Genomic DNA, 11,820 nt, shown 5'->3' with positions numbered 1-11,820 from the left:
TTTTTTTTTTTTTTTTTTTACATTTTTACAGACATCTTGGATAGCAAAACAGTCATACACTGCAGGTGTCCAAATGAAAATGGGCTTTGTGGAGAGAAACTCTTTTCTTCTCATGAAACACTTCCACACTCACATACAGAGAGAAAGAGAGAGAGAGAGAGAGAGAAAGAGAAAAAAACTCCCCACATCTGACTCCAAAAAGGAACATGAAAAGCTGAGCAGGAAGATCAGAAAAGGTATGGGTTTCTGGAGGGGTAGCATGACTACAGACTGATATTTGATCTCTGGACCTCATAGCTTTAGCTGCCACTTACCAACACCAGTCTCTCTCCAAGGAATGCTATAGCATCTTTGAGCTATTATGATACAGAGAGATTACAACCAAGCTAAGTTCCTCCATCCCTGTTTTAACAAGTACCTTCAAATGCTTCAATGGTTATGTTGGGAGGAGGTGTAAATATTGCCATGTCACTGAATGAACAGTAGATGTATAAAAAGCAGTGACCATGCAGTGCTTCTTCAGCCGATGTTAACCTTGTCCAGGAGTTTCCAGGAGCTGGTTTAGTTCTCTCATCCTGCCTCATAAGCTGGCTTTATTCAGATATAGTTACTGAAACATGCAAGATCACACAAGCTGATGCGCTGAAGTGAACTGTTGGCCTGCTTGTCTGTCAGTGGTCAATGCCTTTCTTTGACTGGCTTTATTACCGTGTGGTGCTGTCAAAAATTTGAGCTGGAGCCCATCCTCAGTGGGACTGCAGAGCTGTCGAAATGATTGCCTGAATAATGTGTAGTATGTTGTCGTGTTAAGTCTTAGGTTTCATTTTTATGTGGATAACTCATCCAGCACACATCAAAAAGAGGTCTTGAACAACTGGCTACCCACAGTAGCCTGTCTGAGCTGTTTCTCTCCCAACTGTATAGTTGGTCCAATAAAAGGTATTCCCAAACAAATCCTGATTCTCTTTCCAATTATCATATAATAGGAATTAAAAAGAAGTATTTAGCTACCAGAAATATACCTTTTAGTAAGAGGTTTTAAATTTTTTTGCTTAATGCTTTCTTGAATTTGTGGATGGAGCAAGAGGTAGCAATCAAGTGGCTTAGCTAATAAGAGGCACATGCTAATAAGAGGCACATGCTTGTTCCCTAGTACAGGTTCTGCAGTGTTTCAGGGTGGGAATAGAAATCTGGTGGCAGTACCCATACAGACTGGACTAAACCAAACCTCAAGATCTTAACTTCTCCAAACTTAGAAATGGCAGGGCGAGCACACTCACTCCTTAATAAAATAGCCTGCAGTTTAACGTGGTGAGTTTTACATGTCCACAGAATTTGGGTTTGTCTAGACCAGAGAGCTGCTATACAATAAGGGAGGGTTTGTATTTGAAGGGTAATTCCATGCTAGCTTCCCTGTGGACACTCTTATTTTGCACTCAGCATGCCTTTCAACATTTCAGGCTAATCCATGGAGAGTAGATTAAGCTGAACCACAAAAGGCACTCATAGTGTGAAATAAGTGTGTCCACACAAATTGCTTCTTAGCTCAAAGTAAATGTATCCACAAGAAGATATTTTGTAGGTTTCTGGGGGGGTATTTCCCCATATAGACAAGCTCTCAGAACCCGGCCCTGTGACTAGACCTGTGTTGGCGGACCCACATGCAATGTACTGATTTCACTGTGGTTTTCTGTCCAAGGAGAGGCAACTGAGGAATGAGGACCCCAACATGTAACCCATTTTCTAATGTGCTTTGCTTTAAATCTGAGATGTGTAAGGATTGCCAGATAGGTGCAGGCCTCTGCCGGAAATTCTGTACATTATCAATCAAAGGGTATTCCAGGCAACCATGAATCTATGGACATTGTTCTTAAATTTACATTTATATACATATATGTACATATGTACACGTGTATCTGTTTTAGGGCCTGATTTACTACTGTGTTTTTCCAATTATGACCTGACTGATCTCCAGGTATAACTTGATTGATTTCTATGGAGTTACACTGGCATAAAGCTGGTGTAACCCAGTGGTGGACTGGTCTCTATATCTGGGCACTCAATATATAAAGTGGCCCAGACACAAATCCTCTTGCCCTCATCTGCCCATCACATACTCACATAAATAGGCCCTGATCCTACAGTCCTGAATGAGACAAAAGTCCCATCAATTTAAAATAAGTGGGATTTTTACCTGAGAAAGGACTGAACGTTTAAGTGCATTTTAGGCAGGTTTTACAGCTTTGAATTTTACAATGTATGTCCCACTCAGACCTCAAAGTCTCAGAAAATAATTCAAGTTACTGCAGCAAAATGTCTTCAAAAGTCCCCAAATCTGATATTCTGTATCAGAACCAGAGAAAAAATGGAGAAGATCAAACAACAAACATATGAAGAAAGACACTTAAGTAATGGAAATTGCTGAGTAAAAATAGGAACAGTTTAAATTAGATGTCTGATTGTTGTTGGTGCCCAAAAGTTATAAATAATTCAGTTCACCAACCTAAAGAGTCTAAGGTTGCGCTTCTATTCTGTGGTTCTGATTACCTGAACTTTTCCTTTATATTGTATATTGTTAATAAAAATCCCTTGATAAAACCAAAGCCATATATCTGTATGACAAAAATAGACTTCTTGGGTAAAAATTTCAAAAGTGGGTAAGTGCTTTAGGAGTCCAAGTGATATTTTCAAAAATAATTTAGGCACTCAGGAGCCTAAAACTCATTGTGACTCAGGTTCCAAAGTGCCTAAGTTTCTTTTGAAAATAGAACTAAGTTGCTAACATGGTTTTGAAGTTTTTGCCCTTTCTTGACATACTGTAGACTCATCATCTTTGGCTGAGAATTTCTGAGTTGGTGGAAATATAACACAGTTATTTTAAAGGAAATACCTCATCACCAAGTTTATATTAAAAGTTTTTTCAATGCTAGGTGAAATTTGCTATCATTTCTTGTTGCTGCTCAGTGCTCTCAACTTATGAAACTCCTTCCTGTGCTGAAAGACATAAGGTCTAGGCCTAGCTGTCACTGAAGGCATACTTTGAGGCTTGAAGTTAGACTTGGGTGATGTACAGGCCTGCTTCCCTTCTACATAGGCGTGATTTTCACATCAGGCAATCAAAAACTTTTCAGATTTGGAGCTGACATGGAGAGAATTTTCCTTCTAAATCAAACTGGCCTCCTGCCTTTAAGTTCTAGTGAACCCTCTCTTATGTCAGGAACAGCTGACATGGGAGTTCTGTGAGAGTCTGTGAATACCAAGGCTATCATTCTGATAGGCCTTTAATCTCCTTTATAATACCTTCTTCCTACGCACCTCATTGAGTATGCCCACTTTCATTTAAAGTCACCATGGGGTCTGATCCTTGATCCCATCAATCACTCTCTTGCTATGCCACATGTACATGGCAGAAGCCATCTCATCCCAATCATGCATTTCTACTTGCTGGCTCTCCCTGCCTGGCAAGCTTAAACTCAGGTGCCTGCACAGGTCTGGTTCAAGCATTGGCCCCCAGATATGCCATACATTCAATTTAAGGCACCATAAAAACCAGCCATAAGCATGTTCTACATTATATGTGGAACATTTTTATGGCTGATTTGCCACTGTATGGTGCCTTAAATTGGGTGCATTTATGCTATGATTAATGCATTAATCATGGCATAAATGTAACGTGTAGAGGGGCCCTAAGTAACTTCCTTCATTGCCATAAACAGTACACATTGGTGTCTGTGGTTCTGGGTGGTAAACAGGATTTGTGAGCAAGTCAGAATTTTTTTAGGTATAGTATCCACAGTTCAGGACTGACTGGACACAGAAGAAAGACATGGAGGCATCCTGTCTCTGAGTTTAGGTTACAAGGGATAAAGACAACACTGGTGACCATTTAGTAGCCAAATACCCTAGAGTGCAAATTCACAAATCATCCCAGTTCCACTGTGCTTCCCCACTAGTCTTCAGCACTGCATATCAATAGCAAGTGTGAATGTGGTACGCAACACAGAAATATGGAATTTAATTGCTTTGCAACTCCTGAGTTAAGTATAAAAAAATAGAAAAACAATATTATGCTTTATCCTGCCATGTATTTTCCCTATATACAGTACATACGCCAGGTACATATCTACAACATATGGGCATAAATATTGTGTGTGTATGTGTGTCTGCACATGAACTCCACATGGAAACAAAGTTATTTCCTACCACTCTGCAGTGCTGTCTTACTAGAAAACAAAATATTGCTGCTCCTGAGAGAAAGAGACTAATAGCACAAGCTACTGGCAGATATAATAGAACAGTTTTCCACACAACTCTGTCAATGCACATCAGTTCTGATCTGCAACAACTGTGTCTGACCTGAGGAGACAATCTACAGCTTCCCCAGTTGTTTCCACCCAGGGCTCCTCCTGAACAAGGCAGGCACCTGTGCTCAATTTTGCAGTGATTTAGGGGTGGTTTAATGTATGGTAGATTTTAAATGAACTTGAACAAGAACTTGTGGAACAAGAAATCATCCACAGACTAGACTGTGTTAGGTATGGTCTAAATCAAGAATACAGATTTGTGTCTCATTACCTGGCTTAGTTTTTATAACCCCTCAGTGGGCTGACTCCTTTTTCTCTCACCTTGCCTCTCACAGCAGTGCCCACCTCCTTTTTCCTCCCTGTTTCCCTAATGTTCTAATCACTGCTTTCTATTTAGCAGCTTTGCATACTGCAGTCCCTTCACAGCCTCTGGAGTAAGCCTGCTTAGGAAAGCCTGCTTCCAAAAGCTTATGCTGTACATCTCTGATTTAGTTAGTCATTAGGGTGCAAATCAACCATGCTTTCCACTAGATTTTACCCAGGCTGTCACCTAACCTTTTTCTTGAAATTAATTCTAGTTGCCTAGGTGGATATTTGAATTATGATTATAAAATACTATATTAGGTTGCATCTTGTATCCTATTTATGTCAAGAAGAATTTTGCAGTTGACCAGTGTCAGTGGAAGAGGATTCTTTGTTCTATTATTGTTGTGCCGGTCGAGTTACAACTAAGAAGGGAATTATATTATGATGCCTTTGTGTTTATTGGGGATGAACACACTGAATTAAGAAAAAGAATAAAAAAACCCGATCAGAACCACTACCTCTTTCTGGAACCAAATGTATACACAGAAAAGTGTGGACATGCATTTTCACTTTCAATACTGTCTAGGAATATACTGAAATAATCTCTGAAAAAATCGATTTCACAGGACCTGATGCAAACCTTGCTGAAGTCAATGAGAAACTTTCCACTGCTGTCAGTGAAATTTGGATCAGGCTCTTGGATCTTTCTGGCTGGGACTGAAAGTAGCAGCACTGTAAATTTTGACCCAAGGCTTGTTCTCATCAGCTTTCCTGCTCAGTTCAACAAAGCCAAAAGGTCCGATAGTTCAGAGTTTGCAATCAAACTTTAATTTCCTTGTTTCAGATTAAACTCTTCACCTTGGAGATGAATCCATCCCTAGGTTTTATAGGCTGTTTGTGCTTCACACACATTTTTGACTCCCTGGCTTCCAGTGCTATCTGGCAACCTTCCAGAGCTGTCTCAATTTTTCACCTCAAGACTTCCTCTGCTGCTTGGATGAGCACTTTTCTGTCTGCAAGCTGCTTGGGACATGAAGAAGTTTTAAATTTGGGGAGCAGAAGACCTAACATTGGGACACTGGGCTAGTTTCTGTGTGTGTGTCTTTGCCTCTTGAGGCCTTCTGTGAATGAACATGGAAGAAAGAGCTCAAATAATATATGTCTTTGTTTAGACTCTACAGTTGTTATTTCCTCTCCATTTCACTCTTGGCACTTAGTTTGGCACTCAATTAAGGACAGATTATAGCAATTTTCTCCTAAGCTACTTTACTGGTGGAGCTCCAGGGACAAGCCAGGATCAGAGGTGCTGCAGCAGGGACAATGGGACAGTGATATAGAGTCATTCAGTGACGCTTGGGGCATATAGGATTTCCCCTGTCCACGAACACTCTTTTTCAGCAAGTGGTACATCACTTGATGTACAAATCAGCTAACAAGTCCTGACTACATTGTACCCAGAGTGAGGCAGGAAAACATTTACACGTTTTAATGATTCTCTGCTGAAAGGGTAAGGAACATTCAGTCAGAGGATTTTCTTTTTGTTCTTTCAGACTAGATGGAATCATTTTGTCAATCCAAAGCAGCTTGTCAAAAGCCAGCTCTTTTCACCTGGGGGGACTGTGAACAGCAACTGAGAACTGGGACATCAAAAACTGTGCCTTGAAGAAATGCTTAAAAATATTCATTGAGCAACAGGACTAATTTGATCAGGGTAGATCCGTTCTGTGGTTGTAGAGAGGGGATAGATGGTATATACAGGTGGGCTGGTATGAGTTAGGTATTTTGACACTCAAACAGCTTTAGCTTTAAGAAAGTGGCATATACAGTACATAGGATATAGAGTACATGGAATTTTGCCATGTAGTACAGTCACATATACACTGCCCCTGGTACACATGGACAGGAGAACCATCTCTTAGTTAACTCACTGAATTCACAGAACAACTTCACTATACAGTAATTGGAGATTCACTATAGCTAAACTGCAGTTTGCACATTGCAGTGCAACAAAACAATTCATCTGAATTGACACAATTCATTCTACTTCACTATGATTGGAGTATCATGATATTTGCATTCTCTGTGAGCAGGATCTTTTGCAACTCCCTGGAACATAGGTTTGCTGTCTTAGAAATGATCCGTGAAAGGCAATGTGTGAGAGAGTCTGGCAAACACTGGACCTCAATATTATCAAGCTTCCAGAAAGGGAATCCAAACACCCGTTGATACATCAGCCTAAGACAAGTTTATCACATGAGCTATGTGGGAAGAGGGGCAAGAGGAACAGGGGCTCAATCCAGCAAGGTGCTGAATACTATCCAGCAAAGAACTCAAACACACGCTTACTTGAAGCTCTGAGTAGATCTATTGAAGTAAATATAATTACTTACATGCTTCAGGACATGCACATGCTTAAGGGCTTTGCTAGATAAGATCCAAGAGCTCAGCATTAGTTAGAATCAAGCCCCAGTTCCTTAACACTAGGATCACTGTCAAGTCAACCCATTCAGAATTACCTCTCAAGCTAGATACTAATTATGCCTGAGTCACAAAATCTGGATGTAAGTTCAGGATTAGATTTCAAAGTCTTCCTAAACTTCAGATCTGGGGGTTTTCTTTGGCTCACAGCAGAACTGGAGACTAATCATAACATTTAGATCTGGCTTCAGGTTTGGATCTTGACCAAAGACCACATGAGTTGGAATTCAGAGCTCTAGTTTGAGCAAACAGAGAGTGTAGCAAAGGTTTTGATCCCTAACTGTGCATATTAGATTCCTTCCACTCTATGCTGGGCTCTCAGTGGAAATCTAAGTACTCCCTAAGGATCCTGTCCCGACTTTGGGAAGGTGGGTGAAGAACTGGCTTTTCGGCAACTGCCTCCCTTGGTGAGCCAGACTTTGACATTCCATAGAAATTAAGCAATGAGGAATAACTATTCACCTGTCCCTTCAGTGGCTCCCTGCCATACTGGCTGGCAACCTGGGTTACCCAACTGAGAACAGGGCTTGGAGGGTCCTGGCTAGTTAGCCAGAGAAGTGAACCAAAGATCCAGAGTTATCATTTCTCCTCTTATGTAAAGAAATCTGGGTGTCCTACTCACACACACAGATACACACAGATACACACTTTGTAAAATGAAAGCTTCAAAGTAAACCATGTTAAGGCAGGACTATTTCTGTCCCTACAGCAGAAAAAAAGAAAAGAGTCTGGAGTATACAGAACAGCAGAATCAACTTCTGCCTCTTTAAATCTTGCCAATATCTCTATTTTGAAAATACATCTGCCCATGCGAGCTGCCACGGATCACACTATGGGTTACCTTTGCCATGCTTTCATGTTGTTTTCTGGGCCACGAGAACTGGTAGTGAACTACACTAGGCCCATCTGTTCCTCCCCTATGCCTTCTCAATGTAAATACTTGTATCCAAGACCTTTGCTACCATGGTCCCACTAATACAGGTGAATGAAAGTTTTCTTCAAGCTTGCTTTAATGAACATGACCTGTTTTTGAAAAATGGAAAATTTCCAAAAAAAGCTTCGAATTCCTTAAAATTTCCCATTTTTTAATAAGTGTATTTTTATTTTTAATGATGAATTTTGGTTTTCATGCATTGTTTTGGGACTTTCAATTATTGTTTGTTTCCCATTTCTTTCCTTATTTTTATTTCCCCACCCTCTGAACCAGTTTTAATTAGCCAGCTGAGCCATATGATAGAAACTGATGGTAAAAACTGATCAACTTTGTTTTCAAAAACATTTTAGTTGAAAAAACTACTGAGAATTAAAAAGAAAGAGAGCAACTGGGCTGCTTAAAACAAAGCCCTCTTTAAAATGTTTGCAGGTTTTTTTAAATATATGTTTCCCCCAGCCCAGTGGAGAGTGAAATTAACAAAAGCTCACCTACGCAAAGTGGCATTTGAGTGTGAACACACTCATGTGGCAGCTGGCATTAGCTTGCTTGTATAATTTGTCAAAACCAAACCAACCCACCCCCCGCAAAAAAACAAACCAAAAAATAAACCCAAACCAAGCCACCGAGCAAGAATCAAAGATAAACAAAGCAATCCTACTTTCAGATGCCCCCAAGAGTCTTCATTTCTTTGGGTCAGATTAATATTCAACAACAACATGAAATTGCCTAGCAGGAAGGGAAAGCAGAGAGGGCTTGGGGAAATGATTGACAGTCCCCCTCACTGCACTGTAGAAGAAGGATTTTTTTTTAACTAGATAAAATACTGTTCTCAACATTGTAGGATCTGGATGTCAATGCTTTCCAATTGACTCCTTCTCCCAGTTGTTTCTGTTTAGATGCCATGGATGTTTTCTATTGACTAGGGAGGAATGGCGGTGTGTGAACTACTATATGAAAGAGAGGAAGCAAAAACTATCCCTTAATTAGCAACAGGGTTATTTTCCCCTGCATTTTCTCTTCTTCCTACACAATTGTCAGTTGCTGCTGCATGAGAAAAAATATCTACACTTCTTCATGTGCTCATTCAGTAAGAACCTCTTGAGACTCCCCTCAATTACTCCATTGCTATTTCTGCCAATGCCTTCCTCTGAGCCACGCTTCCCATGTTAAGACCTGCTGCAGAGAGAGGTGGTATCTTAGCTTCCCTAGCTGACATGCCTTCACTGACTGGTTTTATCTGTTAAATTAACTGTTCTGGGATCTATGACCTGCACAATGGGAAAGGCAGAGTAGAAAGAGGTGTGGTGAGGAAAGGAGGATCAGGAGAAAGACAAAAGAAAGAGAGAGAGAGAGAGTTCCAATTGTGGATTCACAACTATATCATACAAGACTTGAGCTCATGGGAAATGGATTTTCATTCACTGCATCTGACCCATTCTCTTCCATCTGTACAGATCGTTCTCCCAAATGGAAATAGGAGATGTCCGGTGAAACAGGGCAGTTTCCAATGACAAGATGTGGGAAGGTCTTATTTGGCATACATGGACACAACAAGAAGTGCCTTCCCCCTTACAGAGACTTGTTCCCCTTTTCTCCTCCACAATGGCTTTTGCCCAGTTGTCTTTAATATCCAAAATGGAAACTGAAACAAATCACAGTCAAATAAATACCCAGGAAAAGCAACCACAAGAACTCCCCACCTCCCTTCCCCCAATGGGTCATCCCTTTGATCCAGAATCCCAAATTTTCCGATGATCCATTAAAATAAAAACACTGCACAAATCCAACAAAGGAGACTTGCTGTCTCAGAACCGGTGCCTTCCCTTGCACTTCTGTAGCTGCAGTGCCTCAGTCTTGGGCCACAAACACAGTATGTATGGTTTATAGGACAATCACATTGTAATGTTTTAAATTTTTCTTTAAAAAAAAGGGGGAAAAGAGATATACACACATGTATCACAGCATTTTCAAAAGGCCTCCTACTGCTTCTACCTTAGCAGTTCAGCCTCTGTGTTAAGCCTGGATGTAAGGCAGCTGGAAGATTAAAACAGCACTGTTGGAGCATCCGCTGAAGTGTCCTCATATTTGTTGTCGTTGTTGTTTTGATTTTTGTTTTGTTAGATTTTTTTTGTTTTCTTCTAAGTTTGGCAGGCAAAAAGAAAACGCTATTTTGTCCCCACGCATTCTGTCCATTTTGTCCTCTGTGTTTTAGGCAGAAAGAAAAACAATGATGCGGAAGGGTTTTTCTCTTCAAAAAAAAGGGGAGGGGGAGTTGACAATGGCCCCGAGGAGGTTACATTCTAGAGGTGACTCAGATGTTTGATTTGTCGCTTTGCTCATTGTTTGCATTTTCCTTTCTGTTTGAGTTTGACAGTTTTTGGTTGTTCCCCATGTCCAGAACAGTTTCAAGCTTCGGATCTCCCATACTACCCTCTTTTCCCCTCCCCCAGTGGCAGTAGATAGATGCAACAGTATGTTCACTCGACCGCTAAATTATGATGCTGAAGTTAAGAACTGGATGGAAGAGCCATGTTACAGAAAAGCTTTCCCATCTCTGTGAGAAAGAATGAAGCAACACACAGTCCTGTGGAGATGCAGGTGCCATGTTGGACTCAGCTCTACCTTGGCACTGGCATCAGTTTGAGATATATATAATTTTATATATATATGTATGTATATGTATACATATATATATATAGTTGTATGTTATTTATGTTTTAGCACACTGTCCCATTCTCCGGTCTGGATTTGGGGCAGTTGGTCCTGGGGACAGGTTGGACAGAAGGGGCCAGGGTGCAGAAGAAGCCAGAGATAAGAGTGAGGCCCAGGCCTCCCCAAGCACAGAACATTGACCAGCCATAGCCATGGCTGATGTCGTCAGGAAGTCCATACAGGTAGCGGGGGTAGCGGGACAGCTCAAAGTTGATTCCAGCCACACACGTGCACAGTGAAATAATGCAGAAGGTTCCTGGAGAAGGAAAAGAAAGGGGGAAGAAGGGAGGAAAGAACAAAGAAAGGTTAGAATTATAAAAGTATTGCTCCCCAATTGTGTGATAAAGAAACAGGACAATGAGGTAATGACTACAAATCTGGCAGTGAAAGGAACTGACACATAAAGAGATGTGACCTAGCACTTTGGAGAGGATTGAGTCGCAGTAATCCCTGGATTTTAGTTTTGGTCCTGACTGACGCTGGTTGGGAGAAACTTTAATAGAACCATTTTCTGTCAGAATATGCCAGGGGTGGGCAAAATATGGCCCGTGGGCTGCATCCGGCCTGCCAGGCCATTCTATCTGGCCTGTAGGGCCCCTAAAAAATTTAGAAAATTAATATTTATCTGCTCCTGGCTGCCTGTCAATGATGACAGGAGACAGGGGGAGTAGGACCCAGGGGGAGCCAGCAGCAGGATGCAGCAGCCCAGCCCCATCCCACCCCCAGCCATTTCCTTGCCTTCCTGCCCCAGCACTGCTCCAGCACCATGTGGCTCCAAGCTGCATCATCGGACCACAGGAGCACAGGCCTGTGCTGGTACCCCAGGGTGTGTGTATGTGTGTGTGTGTGTGTGTGTGTGTTTGTAGGGTGAGTCCCACATGCACACCCTACCATACACATGCACTCACACCCCACTTCACACTGCCATATGTGCAGACTTCCACACCCCACATATCCCCACACATACCCACATGCTCCCTCACCCCACATACCCACACATCCACAGCTCCTGCAAACCTATACCCACTCCTCCCACAATATATAAGTAAGAGAAACTTCATTTTAAGCTTTTACATACAATCACCT

At 41.4% G+C, this 11,820-nt stretch overlaps 1 protein-coding gene and 1 long non-coding RNA gene across 2 annotated transcripts in view; one reads left to right on the top strand and one right to left on the bottom strand.

Annotated features, from left to right (window-relative positions):
* Positions 1 to 3,627: 3,627 nt before the first annotated feature.
* On the top strand, positions 3,628 to 5,788 carry LOC109296171. The gene is made up of 2 exons (XR_002096909.1): positions 3,628 to 5,344; positions 5,455 to 5,788. It is a non-coding gene; the product is annotated as an uncharacterized LOC109296171 (long non-coding RNA).
* A 4,948-nt stretch (positions 5,789 to 10,736) lies between these two features.
* Positions 10,737 to 11,820, bottom strand: part of TMEM178B (transmembrane protein 178B) — a 426,401-nt gene continuing 425,317 nt past the window's right edge. Inside the window, exon 5 of the mRNA XM_019515429.1 lies at positions 10,737 to 10,990. Coding sequence (XP_019370974.1) covers positions 10,740 to 10,990 — 251 coding nt within the window. The 3' untranslated portion in view covers positions 10,737 to 10,739. The remainder of the gene's footprint in view (positions 10,991 to 11,820) is intronic.

The sequence above is a fragment of the Gavialis gangeticus genome, unplaced genomic scaffold (genome assembly GCF_001723915.1).
Source record: "Gavialis gangeticus isolate Ggan-Ray unplaced genomic scaffold, GavGan_comp1, whole genome shotgun sequence".
Classification (NCBI taxonomy): domain Eukaryota; kingdom Metazoa; phylum Chordata; order Crocodylia; family Gavialidae; genus Gavialis; species Gavialis gangeticus.
This window is presented reverse-complemented; position numbering and strand designations above follow the sequence as displayed.